Below are 16,738 nucleotides of genomic sequence, written 5' to 3'. Positions count from 1 at the left end.
CTAGATGTGTGTGTGTGTGTGGGGGGGTGATTTTCCACCCCCTCCCACATGATGAACTCTGTGCGCAGGTGCCCACAGAGAGGGCTCTGAGTGCCACCTCTGGCACCTGTGCCATAGGTTCGTCACCATTGCCCTAGGCCTAGGACATCTCTGACTATAATAGAAAGTAGCATCACTTGCACAGTAAAAGAGATCCTTGTAAAGCACAATCCCCCACAGTGTTTCTTAATCAAAGTGAGAACACCTATGCAAAAAAAGGAGTGGAGTGGAGTAACGTGCTTTGAACATATCCTAAAAAATACCCGAGTATGGTTCTCGTGAACACACAACTTTGAGCGCCAAGAAATCCAAAGGAAGGAACTACACCAGAATGTAGCAAGACCAAACCAGAACACTGGAAAGGATTGGTTTATAAACCCAGACTCCTCCCCTTTGCTTTTGAGGTAACCCTAAGGGTTATCTTTCCATCCAAAAGGAAGATAGTACTACACAGCATTCCTTCAGACTTTTCCCATAAAAACAAAAGAAAAGAAAAACAAAGCGCCACTATGGAAACAGCCTAGGATCTGTCATAAGCATTATTCTTCAGGTTTCAGTATCACGCATGCGCTCACTTCAGTCTCGTATCGTCTCATAGATCAGTGGATGTTTTAACGCATGCGTGGAGGCGCTGCCTTAACTCCAGCCTTTGGCTGTGACGCAGGGGTCACGCGCTAGAAGTTTTGCCAAGTTCGCGCGTGCGCCGAGCGTTTCGGAGCTGTTCAAGTTGCTGCTGCTGCTGCTGCTTTAGTTGCGCTAGTAAGGAAGTTGCAAATGGAGTCTGGCTCTGGCGTGGAAGGTAGGAGGGATGGTTGTTACTCCTTCCATTGACATGCATGACTAAGGTGGATGCCGGGGTTTCTGGCGGCAGAAGCTCAACACTGGGTGCTCTTTCTCCTCTTTTCTCCTCTTTTGGATCACCACCTTCATTTCTGTCTTTGCTTCCTCTAGGTCAGGGGTTTCAAACTCAATCGCACAGGGGGCCTAAACTCAAAACACACTTTAGGTCGGGGGCTGAACGGGATAAACATGCCAGGCATGAAAAACTCCTCTGCCCCACGAAGAAGGCAGCTGCTTCCTCCATAGGGCAGAGAGGAGACGGCAGCGGCAGCAGCCTGCCTAGTGTGAGCAGCATCATCATCAGGCATACAAAACCCCTCTGCCCCATGGAGAAGGCAACCGCCTGCTCCGTTGGGCAGAGAGATGGTGGCGGCGGCAGCCTGCCTAGTGCTGCTGGCTCACGCACTGCGCGAGCCAGCAGCACCGGGCATACAAACCCCCTCTGCCCCACAAAGAAGGTAGTTGCCTGCTCCGTTGGGCAGAGGGGGGGCGGTGGCGGCAGCCACGTGCTGTGTGATCCAGCAGCGCCATGCATGCAAACCCCCACTGCCCCGCAGAGAAGGCAGCCGCCTGCTCCATTGGGCAGAGAGGAGATAGTGGCGGCAGCAGCAGCCAGCCTGGCTAGTGTTGTCAGCTCTCGCACTGCGCAAGCCAGCAGCACCGGGCATACAAACCCCCTCTGCCCCATGGAAAAGGTAGCCGCCTGCTCCATTGGTCAGAGAGCGGGCGGTGGCCTGCCTGGTGCTGCTGGCTCTTGTGTCCTGCAAGCCAGCAGTGCCAGGCATGCAAACCCCCACTGCCGCACGGAGAGGGCAGCCGCCTGCTCCATTGGGCAGAGAGGAGATGGCGGCGGCGGCGGCCTGCCTAGTGGTGCCAGCTCTCACACTGTGTAAGCCAGCAGCACCGGGCATACGAACCCCCTCCGTTGGGCAGAGCGGGCGGTGGCCTGCCTGGTGCTGCCGGCTCTTGTGCTGTGCGAGCCAGCAGCGCCAGGCATGCAAACCCCCACTGCCTCACGGAGAGGGCAGCTGCCTGCTCCGTTGGGCAGAGAGGAGATGGCAGCGGTGGCGGCAGCCTGCCTAGTGCTGCAGCACCGGGCATACAAAACCCCTCTGCCCCATTGAGAAGTCAGTCGCCTGCTGCTCCTTTGGGCTGAGAGGGGGTGGCCGTGGTGCCCTGCAAACCTCATCTGCCAGACAGAGAAGGCCTGCTGCTCCATGGGGCAGAGGGGGGATGGTGGCCTCCTCGTTTTCTGCGCCCTCCCCATGGGCCCCCTTGCAGCAGCCACCCCCAGGCACCATCATACCTCCAGGATAAGGTAAGTGGTGATGCAGGGGGTGCAGGGTGCGACCCAGGGACCCATGGGGGGGGGGGGCTGAAAATGCGGAGGCCGCCCTGGGTGCAGCTTTGTCCAGCTATGCCTCTGCTTCAGGCCAACCTCCAGGTGAGGCCAGGAGATCTTCCAGAATTACAACTGATCTCCAGGTAAGACAGATACAATTCCCCAAAGAGGGGAGGGGCTACACCAGATAGTGGCTGCTAAAGTTCCTCCCCATGCTCCACCTCATATCTCCAGGGACATCCAGTCGGGAGCTGGCAACCCGTTTTCCCACCTTGCAGTAGCCTTGCAAGGTAAGCTAGGAGGCTTCGGAGGCTTCCTTCCTCATTTTGCAGCAGCTTCTGTTCATCCCACAAGGCAGCCTACCCTGCAGGGATGCACAGAAGTCAGAGCAGGACTCCCCTGGTGCAAAGCTGCTACGTATAAGTAAGTATGCACAGCAATTTATGGAAGTCTCAAATTATTGAGGAACTAAATAACTCCACAATGTACTGAAAATCCCAGGCAACTGAGAATGAGATGACTTCAATATACTGTGATGCCATGTTTAGTCACATGCAAACCCAACAGTCTGTTCCACTCTCCGGCACTGTCCTTGTGTCCTGACTGGTCTAATCAGGTTGTAACCATTAGTACGAGCCCTTATAGTGGACTCATGATGAAGTGGTGGTCCTTTACTTCATCCAGTCAGTTAGTGGTAGCCTTTAGGGAGCCCAGGTGGCTGGCTGGGGCTACAGTAGGATCTGTGTGAGTGTCTTGTGGCTGCTGTATATGCGATAGACTTGATAAAGATCTTTTTGTCCTCTTGTGATCCAAAGTCTTCAGCTATATCGGGTCTGCAACCTGCAGCTCTCCAGATGTCCATGGACTACAATTTACATCAGCCCCTGCCAACATGGCCAATTGGCCATGGTGGCAGAGACTGATGAGAATTGTAGTCCATGGACATCTGGAGAGCCGCAGGTTGCAGACCCCTGAGCTATATGATAAATGAAAGATGATGGTATAGGTTTGCCAACCTCTATGGGGTGCCTTGAGATCTCCCACTATTACAACTGATCTTCAGGCAAAGAGGTCAGTTTATGCAGAGAAAATGATTGTTCCCCAAACCCCACCTTCTTCAGACTCCACCCCAACCTCCCCCACTCCCCCCCTCCCCCCTCCCCCAACTTCGGTAGCAGTGATTGAGTTTTTAACCTTGGTGCTGTTTGCTTAAACCAGGGGTAGGGAACCTGCGGCTCTCCAGATGTTCAGGAACTATAATTCCCATCAGCCTCTGTCAGCATGGCCAATTGGCCATGCTGGTATGATAAATCTATAGTTCCCTGAACATCTGAGAAAACCGCTGAGTCTATTCCTGGCTTAAACACAGATTTTCACATTGTAGACACAAAGGATTTGCTTTCTTGTATGAGTTTTTTTGGAACAGATCTACTATCAAGTACCTTGCTCAGTTTTAAGAGATGTAACTTTTACTTAACCTTTTTTAGTCTTAGCACTTGCAAGTTTTTGAACTGCCCAAACACTCCTTTCTGTGTCAGATGAAGAAGAGGTTTGCACAATTCATTAGCTTGGATTAAACTAGAAAAGTTTGTTTAATAAAATATATTCCCAGTATCCAATTTATTCCAGGCAGAAGAGGGGATTTGGTAACAAATCTGTAAAATGAATTTTGTTCTTTATGTCAGATCTCTTTTTTGAATAATCCCATTTGAAATTTTCTCTTAAGCATTTGTGACTAGGTGAAGATAACCTTGAATATATATAAAATCATGATATGATTCTTTCTAATGCGTCACTACATTTCAAGAAGGTTAATGGTTACTTTTCTATGTAGACATTTGGTTCTTGACAGAATATGGTTCAAAAGTTTATTGTATTGCTCAACTTGAATGGGTTCTTTAAGAGACATGATCATTACCCATACTAGGTATTGGATTTTGTATGACATTATGGTCTCATGGGTTTGCTTTATGGACCCAATAAATGTTGTTTGTGTTCTCCTAACAAGTGTAAGTTTAGGTTGTTGGACATCTGCGGTTTCTTGATGGTTGAATTTCTGAGAAATTTGTACCTCCATGTAATCCTACATAATATAACTGCTCTACATTGGCTAACTTTTTCTATGTTATAATGTTTGTCTCAAAAAAATTCACCAGAACTTTCTGTGTACTTAGGTGGTACTTCCTGTTAATCTGCCCATATTTAAGAATGTCCTACTTCTAGTACGGAGAATGCAAACTAAAGCAGAACTTGATGTTGTCAATAGCAACCCTTAGTAATGATTAATACTAACCATGGTGTTGAAGCTGGTTGCAAAGTTTGGGCTCAGAGCAATCTCTGGTTAGCATTAACCACAGCTTAGATAGGTATGTGTTGTAATCTTTAACCATTGAACTCAGATGGGTAGGCTTCTGACTCATGAGATCTTCTAGCTGCTGCTCCCTAGAGGTTCCCGTGCTGTCTGCATTGTTCCCTATTCTTCTCATCCAGTTTCTAGAAACATGCTTTATGTTCATCACTTAACTCACTTGTTTGTCTGAGATGACCCCCTCAGCTGCAAGGCTGTTATACAGAGGGGTGCAAACCTTCAATCATGTTTTCATCTTCACTATCAAAACACTTCTTTGTTTTTGAGGAGGCATACATGCCAGGTTCTGTCAAGGCACATTCTCACCTGTGGTTGGTGATGTGCTAATAAGTGTATGACTGGTCTGTGGTTGTCAGAGATCCGACTCCTGGGACTGTTCTTCCTAGTAGCGATAGATGCTGAAATGCTGCTTGGCTTTGGCAATGTTAAACTCCTTAAGTGACTGCTGTTGCCACTTTGTCTTTGCTGTCATTTGTATCAGTTGGAAGTCACAGTGAATGTGGCAGTGCTTATGCGCATCTTTCAGAGAGAAATCCAGGTTTAAGAAGCTCAGGGACAAGCATGTAGTGTAATTTACCAAACAAATTCTCGGTTATCTGTAAATCTCATTCCACTTTGTTTAATCATTACTATAACCCTTATAGATTTGCACTGTAACCATATCTACATTTCCCTAGAAGTAAGTCCTGCTAAATTTAGTGAGGCTCATTTTGGGTAAGCATGTTTAGGATTAGGCTATTTGTCTTCTGTTCCCAGTTTTACTTAATGCATCTGTTAGTATTGGAGTCACCATTTTGGACACCAGAACGTATTCATTTACCATGTCTTATTCCCTCCCCTCTATCCATACTTCTTAGATGTTCTTGGTAGTTCCAATAAATTTGTTACTGCAGTCATTATCAAAGTGGGTGCCAGGATGTCAGCATGAATTCAGAGATCTTTCCTGCCACAGCAATGTTGTAGTCGAAGTGTTGGAATAGAATCTGGGAGACCCAAGTTCAAGTCCACATGCCACCATGAAACTTGCTGGGTAACACTGGGCCAGTCACTCACACGGTTATAAAGATGCCATGAGGAAGAAAGAACCATTTAGGATACTCCAAATTCTTTGGACAAAGGGTGGGAAAAACCTATACTAGATAGCAAATAATTAGTGCATCACAAGAAAATAAATCATTGAAATAATCAAAGGCTGCTGCTAAGCTTTGGGATGTAGTCTGTCAATCTGCATCCTTTGTACCATTATGGAGGGACCTGATCAACCCAGTGTAGAGACCCACCAGAGTTACTCTCCCTGCACTGTTTTCTTTCTGCATTTATTAATGCTGAGGGGTGTGTAAATCTGCCTCTTGGGCCAACATGCCTTTTAATAGCTGTGGTTGAAGGCAGCACATTATCTTATTCCTTAACTCCATTTATTTTCATTTTGTACATTGCATTTGTACTTTAAATGGGTTCAGAGCACCTTTAAGTGGAGTATTATAAAAAAATAAAAATAAATGAAAAGTAAAAATAAACTCTTCCCCTTTCCCTTTTGTGTTTCCCTCCACAATTTCCCCTCCTTTATTGAAATTTTATGTTGATTTCCTTCCTATATGAGTTGGTAGTTTCTCTTGTTCCCCTCTGACGTAGCCTCTGTAAGAAAAGTTTGGTGTCGTTGAAGTTCAAGGTTTTAGGATACTCCGTGTATAAATTTTAATTGTAAAATTTTTAATTATGTTGCAACCTGCTCTGAGCCCAACTTTGTCTGATAAGGATGGACTAAAAATTGAATCAAAATAAATAAAAATTACTACATGACGATTCACTTCATGGAAACCGCAAACTCACTATGGGTTGGAGAATCAACAGTGGCACCATTTCTAACACTCTTCTGAATACTTATCTCCATTTCTTTCCTCTCCTTAATACTGATCACTCTTGGGAAGTGAATAGATATGGCACCAGGCCTACAAGCACTAGGAGAAAAGAACTATTGAGCTTAGTGGGACTTTCTGCTAAACATAAATGTTTAGGATGGCCCTGTGTGATGTTTAAATCTTACCAGCTTGTAAGAATTATGAGTCCAGGAGTCCGGTTCAAGGTGAAGGAAAAGAGATTCCACCTGAACATCAGGAAATACTACCTGGCAGAAAGGGCTGTTGGACAGTGGAATGCACTACCTCGGAGTGTGGTGAAGTATCCTTCTTTGGAGGTTTTTAAATTGAGGCTGGATGGCCATCTGACAGGAGTGCTTTGATTATGTGTTCCTGCATTGCTGAGGGTTGGCTTGACAGCCCTTGGGGTCTCTTCCAACTCTATGATTCCATGATTCTAGTTCCTATACTGGAGAGACATTTTCATTTTAACCTATAGTTAATCATTAACCTAAACTTCAACAACAGTGCGCTAAACTTCTGTGGCATGTGGAGGTGATCTAGTTTGGTCTGCTTGTATGACGTGGATAGATTGAACTTTTTTTTAAGTAAAGAAATGTTTCTGTATTGCAGAATCTCCCTATGTTTTCTTTTATGAACTGTTTGTAGTTTTCCAAAAGGCTGTTTCATCTGTTATCTCTCAGTAGCTAAATTAGTCATTCTGTAATGGCTTTGATAACCCTGGTCAAATGAAACTGATCAAGGAGGGAGCATTATATCAAGCTGTTAAAATTGTTACTCTTTCTCTGGCTGTTCTACTCTTCGTTCACATGGCTCTGAATTGCTCAACATGTATTTGTTCTATATGTGGTTTCTATTGTACATTTCCATTTTACCAAATAGTATAGAATTGCTGCAGAACCCAATTTCTGACTTCCAAGACTATGAGCTTTGTGATTTTTTTAGCAAACATGCTTGTCATTATTCTCATAATCCAGTACTGCTATATTGCAAGAACACATGAGCCCCAAAGCAAAATGTAAGGTAACAGATTCAGCCAGTGAAAAAGGTGAAAATTGACTTCAAGGTGATGATAGAATAGTGAGAAGTTAAAGCTTTGAAGTTTTTTCTCTCTCCTGGTGTTGTCATCCTCGTGCTCTCTCTTCATTTGAATGGATATGAGCACAAGGTAGGAAAATCTCAAAATCTGAAACTTTTGCAAACTATGGAAAGAGATGATTTGGTGAACTGATTTGGAGAAGCAGCTGGTGTTAAACACAGAGCCAGGAAGCGAAGTCAATGGCATGGGCTGAGTCTATGCGTGGAGTAACTGAAACGGGAGTAAAGTCTTCCAGAAATTGTGCGTATGTTGTAAAAATACAATTTTGTCAATAAATGTTATTGCAGGGCTATCAGTTGATGCAGAAACTTGTTCAACCACATTCGAAACTGTCTTTCTGTTTTGTTTGCTTGTTCCAACAAGCGGGAGAAGGGTTGAAAAGCTCTTCAAGTGGTAGAAGTGAATTCTCTCTTATTCCAATAACTGGGATAGGATCACAGCCCTGGTAGCATAAATGTTAGTTCAAAGAATGAGGGTTGCAAGGTTCCCGTGAAACACTCTCCGCTTCCCACTGATAACCAGTTCCATTGTAACACTAGTTAACATTTACATCCAAAATCACAAGCCTTCTCCTAAAACAAAGATGGCCATGCAGTTGTGCTTTAAACTAACTTGTATGTACATCTGAGCAGTCCACTGGTAGTTGAAGTCTGTGGGGTGAAATAGTAGGAGAAGCAGGACAGGAGGGCTGTTCTGTGTCTGGTGCGAGTTGTCTTCAGCACTGGAAAGGTAACATATGGATAATTTAAACTCAACAAGGGGACACCTGCAAGGAAGGTAAATCAGATTCCTGGTGTTCTGTAATCCATGGAGGAAGGAGAGGAACAGCTATTTTGCACAGCTTGTGGGAACTCTGCAGATACTGTGAGGGTGGAGAAGCAGGAAGCTGAGCTGTTCTTCTCTCAGGAATTGTGGCATAAATGAGTAAAGTACCTTCAGAAAGGTGACAGTTATCTATTTTGATGCTCCTCCAGTCCCTGGGGAAATGCTTAGATTCAGAACAAAAAATTGCCCCAATAGGTAGGTCCTATTTGTTTAATTTGTTTGACAGTCCTTAGTATTCAAGGTTCTCCCATCCTCCATTTTGGACTGAGAGAATGTGTGACTGGACCAAACTCACACAGTGATGACAAGCAGGGGTAGGAACCTACGTTCCCTTAGGTACAGCCTAACTCTAGTCTAACCATTATACCTCACTGGCTCTCTTTTACACAGTGTTGAGCCCGAGGGTTCCTTACTGCTTAGTGTGGCATCTCTGATGAAAGAAAGGAATCCCTTGATCCAACCCATTATTTTAAAATATAAATAAAAGTACTGTCAGCCTTGGTACTGGTTGTGTCAGAAAGCACTATTAAGTCTCACCCAACTTACAGTGACCCTGGATAAGGCAGGATAGCTTGATCTCATCAGATCTCAGATCAGTTAAGCAGGACCTACCATGGTTAGTATTTGAATGGGATTCCACCAAGGGATTCCACCCCTCCCCTCCTTCCCCTCCCTTGCATGCCACCCCTCCCTCCCTCCCCTTCCCTTGCATGCCACCCCTCCCCCTCTCTTCCCTCCCCCTCCCTCCACTAGGGTGGGTGGGCCATGTCCAGATGCCGGGCCCCCTCGCCTCCCTCCCCTGCATGCCACCCCTCACTCACTCCCCTCCAGGGTTGCAATGCAGAGGCAGGCAATTCAGACCACTTCTGAATGTCAGCTCTGGTACTACCATACTGTATCTACCCACTGCCTGTGGGAAATTTAAATTGTTAAATAATTGTCATGCGAAATAATTATCATGAGAAATTTGTTTATAAGATATCAGTGTTAACAAGTGGACACTGAAGGTAGGTATTATTGATGGCGTCCTTACAGATATGCTTAAGAATGGTGGTCTTCGTATATAATTTCTGAACATCCTTCTTGTCCTTTCTGTCCTTTTGTGACTTGAATATATTGCTGTTCTCTTACAGAAGAATTACAACTCAGACATGTTGAGAAGGATGTTTTGATTCCCAAAATGATGAGAGACAAGGCCAGAGAGCTATGTTCAGACAAAGTGCAAGGTAAGAGTGAAATTGATTAGAATAACCATTTAAGTTGTTTGTGTTCTGCTAAATGGTATACTGTGGTTCTTTCAGGGGCCTTGTACTGGCCAAACACTAAAAAAAAAAGGTAATGTTAGTCAGTCCCCTGTACAAACACTGGGTCATTACTGACCCATGGAGTGACATCATATCACAACATTTCTTAGTCAGACTACGTTCATGGGGTGCCATTGCCATTGCCTTCCTTGGTCTACACTTTACCTCCACCAAGCTTAACACAAGAATATTTGAAGTTCCTACCAAATGCAGTAAACCAGTAAGAATTATTAGCCCAGTCCTGTGTTTTAAACATGAAATAATCAGATGCATTAGAAAAGGAAATTGAGCTACAAATCTTTCTTGATCATAGCTTGCTAAACAGGGCCTAGAAGAAATGTTCTTAGTGTTTTCCCAGGATTCACAATCAAAGAACAGTACTATTCATTCTGTTTGTTGGTTTCATTGAGGTATCGGTGTTGTCTTGGATCATAGTTATTATCTGTACATACTGCAAGTACCTAGAACTCAGAATAAGAACTAGCATTGCTTTGGAACTACTTTCATATAGTATCCTGCAATAAACTCACTGGGTTTGCCCCTGGGTACGATGGTTGTAGCTCCTGGTCAAAGCTAGGATTTCTGGCATGTAATGATTGTATATGTTTGTTTAAAAATCGTGTATCCTTCTCTCCTTAAAGTTTTGGTGGATACCAACGTAGCAGTAAATTAAAAGAACACAAAAAGATAAGTTTGTTTTTTGTCCTTTTCACGTGGAAGCTAAAAACAAATTAAAAATGATGCACATGTTTTCAAACATGAATTAGTTACATCCATAACATACCCCTTAGGTATATGCCTAAAAATAACTATGTGCAACCCAATATTGAAAATACCATGGTATGCTGCATTTCTTTTATACATGTGGTAGGGATGGAATATCAGGTTGTGAATTCATTTGCATGCTGAAATAATCCTCCAGTGAGAGGTAACAGTATTTTCAGTGGCATCCAGGAGCTTAGCTCTGCTTGCATAATACTGTCTGTAATTTCCAGTGGTCCAGGAGTTGTCTTTTTCTGCCCGTTAAGGCAATGTACGCTGCTGACACTGTATACCCAATAATTACCAGTAATATTATTATTATATAACAATATTAATATTACGAACTATATTTCTTGGTTGCTTTAATAGGTATTTTCAGAGAGTATCTGTTTTGTCTGCAGTAGAACAGTTAGATTTGAGTCCAGTAGCACCTTACAGACCAACAATATTTTCAGGGTGTAAGCTTTCAAGAGTCAAAGTTCCCTTCGCACTGGATTCTTCAGCATCAGGTCTGATTCTTAATTGTTGTGCACTTTCTGAATTCTTAGTATTGGTGGAGGCATCTGTCAGGCAAACTAAGTGAAGGTTGAATTTCATTTATAATGTTGCATGACAATTGAGGGAACAAGAACGTTAAATCAGATGGCATAAGACTCTCACCTCTGTGCACTCAGCAGAACTGCCAGTGTGAGGAGCAACTCCCCATATGTTTTGGAATTACAGGGGAAAGAGGTGTGATGTTGTGAAAATTGTAAAATAATCTAAATCCTGTGAACAGGAGAGAAAGAAAAAGGCTGAAAGCATTCACTCAGGGGAAGTAGGTCAGATAGCTGGGGGTACTTCCTGTGCTGCCATGCACTATAGCTGTTGCCTTGGATATGTAGATCTGCATAAAAAGACAAATGGGGTGATTTGAGATTCTGCCATTGTCTAAAATATAATTTGTACATGTCTGGAACCTAAAGAGCTCAGAAGAGTACTTGTCTGAAGAATTAGCTGCTAACAACTACTAAGAGCTCAGATCATTATGATGTCTAAATATATGGGCTCTGCAACCTCCTTTCCCTCCGTCCCCCCAAAAAACAGGAAATAAATAATCTTTGATAATGATTTCCTTGATTAATTTTTACAGAAAAAGACCGTAACACATCAGAGAGAGACATATTCTGTGTAGTATAAAGCAAAAGATCAGTTGCGTATCCATTGAGATCAAGACCAAGTTATAATTATTTAAAACAGTAATTGGATATACTGATATTAATGTTACTAAATTGGATATACTTAGAGAACATACAGAAAACTCGAAATGCATCCCATATTTATTCAGTAAAGTCATCCAGACCCATTTAAGAATATGGGGCTTTTAGGTGAAAACGGAAAAGCAGTCCCTGTGCAAGCACCAGGGTCATTATAAACCCTTGGGGTGATGTCATATTCAGTGTTAGATACCAGCTGGTGATGTTTGGCTAGTCCAATCCAGAGCCCTGGGGTGGCCAGGGACAGTACTACTGTGGTGCCACCTGTCACTTCCAGAGGGCTTTTCAGTGGCATGGGGAGGCAAAAAAACCAAAACCCTTCCCACCACCGGAACGCCCTCCATTGGGCTCAGTGGATTTATGCCACTCAAGAGGATGGTGTAAGTCACAGGCACGGCCCACAGAATATTTGGAGGGAAAGCTGGGATGGAAGTTCTGCCCCTGGTCACACCTCCAGAATGCCACTGCTACACCGGCAGGGCATCCAGTGGCATGGGAGGGCTGCAGTGGCCAGCTAGCAGATTTGCCCCTCTGCAGGGGTAAGTGCCCTAGTGAGGACAAATATGTCAGTATAGACCTGCGTGGCCTCCAGATATTGCTTCCCTCACTCCCCAGATTGGACCATTAAACAAGCAAGGTTTCTGAGGACCTAGCCAGATGTGTATTCTTCTGCAACTCCCAGCATTTTTTTTTGCATGTAAGGCATTTGGAAGCCTGATTTGGATTGGGAACACAATATGTGGTGTGGGTTTAAACCTTTCCTGGGCACCATTTTCCCAACCTGAAATGGTCACAAGGAGCTGTTATAATTTTCTCAGAGAGCTGCAGCTATGATTAGGGGAAAAAGAGATATTAAAATAAATAAGCCTAATTCTCAGGGTTGTTCTGAATTTCATTATGTGATATAGTTGCTACGGGTCATCCTTGACGTTGTTACTAAATGGTGACAGTTCTCTGGTCACCATTCATTTTAGTCAAATGTTTTCTCCCCTTTCCCTCCATTATGTCTTTTTCCTCTTTCTGTTTGGGCCTGAGAAGGGTGAATGGCTCATGGCTGGGAAGGGATAGGATTGTTGGGAGGATGTTTAAATAAGTTCCACCTAAACATTTCAACCCCATTGAAAATGCAAATAAAAATTATTATTTTTTTAAAAAAAAATTCTATCCTGCCTTAATTTTTTGAACTTACAGAGTAGCAAAGAAATTGCAGGCTAATATATGTAGACTATCAATTGAAAAGTATTCAGGATTAATACATAGAACTTAACGCATACATTCTAGCTTAACACACCCTGGAGGGGTCAAGGCCAGAAATGGGATCCAACCAGTTCTCACCACTTCTCTAGAAGTTGTTACTAATTTTTTCTGAGTGCCGAGAAGAGTTACTAAAGCAACCTCCCTAACCAATAGGGACTGGAGGTGTGTGTGTGTGGTGGCGCCACTGTTTGAATCCCACCACCATCGAAACCTGTTATTAAAATTTTTGGATCCCACCACTGGTCAAGGCTTAGAGGTAGAACATTCTGCTTGGTGTGCAGAAGATCCTAGTTCAATCCCTGGCATCTCCAGCAAAAGGGATTAGGTAGTTATAATATGTGAATTATCTCCACCTGAGGCCTTGGATAGCGGCTACCAGTATGAATAGGCAATACTGATCTTGATGGAGCTTCATGTGTTCATGTGATCAGCAAATTCACTCTCCACCAAAGGCTGCCTAGAAGAAGATGGCCTTTTATTCTTTCCTGTATCTATCAAGGAAAGATGTTCTCCTCATCTGCACTGGCAGTCTGTTCCAAAGGAACTGGGCCCCCCACAGAAGAAGCTTGTGATATCCTTATGGCTATGCCAACAGACTTATGAGAGGAGGACCACATGAAAAAACAAGACCTTTGTTATCCCATCCCATCTGCAAATAAAAACAGGAAGAATTCCAGACCAGTGAAACTGTTATGGGATCTGTGCATATAGATAAAGGCCAGAAACACAAGAAATATTGAGAGGACTCAGTAAAGTGAACAAACATGCAATAAATAAACCTTGACAAATTAACAGAAAGCAAAATATTCACTCTGTGCAACATTGCCATCAAATATAGCACCAATCAATAGAGTGGTCTTCCATGTGAGTAATTTTGCACTGAGCCATAGTTTTGGCCATCCACAGTGGTATGTGTGTTGGTGATCTCCATTTCAATCCCTTCTACTCATGGCAAAGCAGGTGTAAGAAATTGAACTACCATCTTGCTGGGTATGAGCTACTGCAGTGGTTCCAAACCACACAACACAAACAGTCTGTTGTATTCAGGCATGTTCTACTCAGGTACTATAATCATGGATCAGTGCAAACTCAGAAAATGCCTGTGTTCAGAAATGTCTAGATTCAATCATGAAAGAAGTTGTGGCAGCTATAAAATCTGAAGAATGAGTATATGGGGAAACTACTGTTGATCCAGTAAGAACATCACCAGTTGAAGCCATGCCTGTAGCTCATGAGCCTCCATCTAGTCTAGTGTAACAACATCTGCAACAGTTAACAAGTACAGGGGCAGCTGCTAATGATGGTTAATCAAAGAAAGTATTTGGGGTGAAGATCAGAAAGACGGAAAAGAAAAGGAAGCTGGTGGATGTGTCATTAGCAAGGAGGACTTTCCGCCCTGCTGGAATTTTCAGGAAAGTTTACTCAGTATACTGAAAGGGATTGATTTAATTTGACTTCGTTCTTTGTTGTTCTAAACTGCTGTAAATAAACGTCAAAAGCTGTTTATAGACCCTGGCTGGTGTAAGCCCTTTCTTCAGCAGATTGGCTGGGGAGAAAAAAGCTAAAAGGGGGAAAGTCACACTGTCCGGCAAGCTCTTATCAATCTCCTTGGAGACGTGGGTCTAGGACGAGGGGCCAGAGGTGCCGGACGTTTTCAGCCAGCCGAACTTCCATACAATGCGATATAGTTGAAATATCCCAGATCAGCACAGACCCATTCTAGCTATTCTTTTCTAGGTAAATCTTTATGTGGATGGAGCATTGACTAGCAATGCAGCTAATCTTAAATTATCCAGCTCTGATTTACACACATGGGTATAGTGGTCCAAAATCCATGCAGATCTTTGAGGTACCTCATTGTCTGTTTCATATGAGAAATCTATTCTGTTGTGTGTGGGTTTCTGTCATGCATACAGACAGATTTTTGCCCCTATGTAGAACAAATTGCATTCTTGTTGCCAACGGCATTAAAATTTGTTAAGAATGCTATGGAATATTGAATACAGATGTTCATATAATTTTGGTGCATTGTAAATTCCACAGTGTTCAAGTTTACACTTCCACATACATGTTGTGATCATGTTATCCAGGTGTGAATAAAACAAAAACAAAGATAATTCCCTTTCCATATATTTTTACTAATCTTATTGCTCCACCACAGAGTTTTTGTTTCTCTAAACTTAGGTCACGCTCTGTATTGAGTTGTAAACTGCCTGTATGATATTAATGCTTCTTACAGGATTCATCTTTAAATTTAGACACTATATTCAAAGTATGTATAGCTTTGAGTGTTCTGATTTTAAAAGTTGGCTATTTCAGTGCAAACATTCAGATTCTTTGGGGAGTGTGGCACTCTTGACAGATGACCATCCAATCTCTGTTTAAAAACTTCCAAAGAACACTCTACCACACTTGAAGGCAGTCCATTCCATTGTTGAACATCCCTTACTGTCAGGAAGTTCTTCCTAATGTTTAGGTGGAATCATTTTTCTTACACCTTGAATCCATTACTCCTTGTCCTAGTCTCTGGAACAGCAGAAAACAAGCTTGCTTAATCATCAACATGACATCCCTTCAAATATTTAAACATATATTTGCACTTCACACATGTAGAAGATTTCCGTTGTCTGTGTTTCATGTTGATTACGTTTCAAGAACCACCATGTCCTCTGTGCTGGAGTTATTTAAGCCACAGTGCAGACCTAGCACTCATCTTTCCTGTCTTTGAAAGTGGATGGCTGAAATGTATTTTAGATAGGGTTTTCCTTGACATCAGCTTGGAGGATTCAGCTAGTGCAAAACTACAGCCTACCAGGTATGTGGGATGTAACATTTTCCAGTGCTTTATTTTTCTACAGGACAAAATGATTTTTGAAGATTCATAGTTTCATAAGACCACAATGAGTGGATGCCATTGCTAATGCAGTGTTAAGCAAGCTTTCCCATTTCAAAGTTGTAATGAATTATTTTCAAGTCTCTAGAAGATCTGTGAGGGAAACATATCTGCTTAATTGATGTGTTGAGAGGGGAGAACTATATTTTTCTGTGTAAACAGATGAGTGGACAGCAATGTCCAGGGAATATCATTCTAAATCATATCACACTGCATCTGGGGTCTGGAAAAATTTCCAGTTAATGTCTTTCTGGGAAACACACATTACTTCTGTCCACTTTCTGAAGGGAATGGCAGCATATTACACTGCCAGTGCATTATGTGCAGTGCTTCCTTTAATTTCCCAAACTCAATTCAAGATGTCGGTGGTGACCTGTAAATCCTTGACTGTTCTAGCATCAGTACAAATGATCAGTATAAATGATTACCTCATCATAGCATTCCACTGTGATCTTTTAAGAGCAATTGTGTACCTTAAATCCAGCACCTACATGCCATATTAGATCTTCAGTTGTGTATGAGGTACACATTCTTCATGAATACTCCAAAACATTGGAATTTTGTTCTTCCTGGAAAGTTTGTGGGTTGTTCTGCTCATGGAAAAGGAAGGACAGCATAAGCATAAGCATAAGCATTTTATTGTCATTGTGCACGCACAACGAAATTTACAGCAGCATTCCTCGATGCACACAATTTCAGACTCATACATCATCATCCTCCACCCATCCCTACACAGCCCCAAATACATCAATATGAAGCAGCGTCCCCTTTGACGACCAAAGAAAGCTATTCTAGTGATAGTTGGGCTTACAGGTAGAAATGTAGGACATGAGTTGTTATGAGGAGGGAAATTGGGGGCATTGTTGTCTCTTCCAG

The 16,738-nt window shown here is 43.0% G+C and overlaps 1 protein-coding gene across 3 annotated transcripts in view; it reads left to right on the top strand.

Moving 5' to 3' along the window:
• Positions 1–709: 709 nt before the first annotated feature.
• Positions 710–16,738, top strand: part of CMC1 (C-X9-C motif containing 1) — a 54,840-nt gene continuing 38,811 nt past the window's right edge. Inside the window, exons 1-3 of one of the 3 annotated variants that reach the window (XM_048510683.1) lie at positions 732–831; positions 1,716–1,725; positions 9,527–9,616. In XM_048510683.1, the coding sequence (XP_048366640.1) occupies positions 814–831; positions 1,716–1,725; positions 9,527–9,616 (118 nt within the window). In that variant the 5' untranslated portion in view covers positions 732–813. Of the gene's footprint in view, positions 839–1,715; positions 1,726–9,523; positions 9,617–16,738 lie in introns of all 3 variants that reach the window. The other 2 variants (XM_048510682.1, XM_048510684.1) reach the window with 2 other exon arrangements.

The sequence above is a fragment of the Sphaerodactylus townsendi genome, linkage group LG11 (genome assembly GCF_021028975.2).
Source record: "Sphaerodactylus townsendi isolate TG3544 linkage group LG11, MPM_Stown_v2.3, whole genome shotgun sequence".
In the NCBI taxonomy this organism is placed as follows: domain Eukaryota; kingdom Metazoa; phylum Chordata; class Lepidosauria; order Squamata; family Sphaerodactylidae; genus Sphaerodactylus; species Sphaerodactylus townsendi.
The sequence above is the reverse complement of the archived record's forward strand: the minus strand, read 5'-3'. Positions and strand labels throughout refer to the sequence as shown.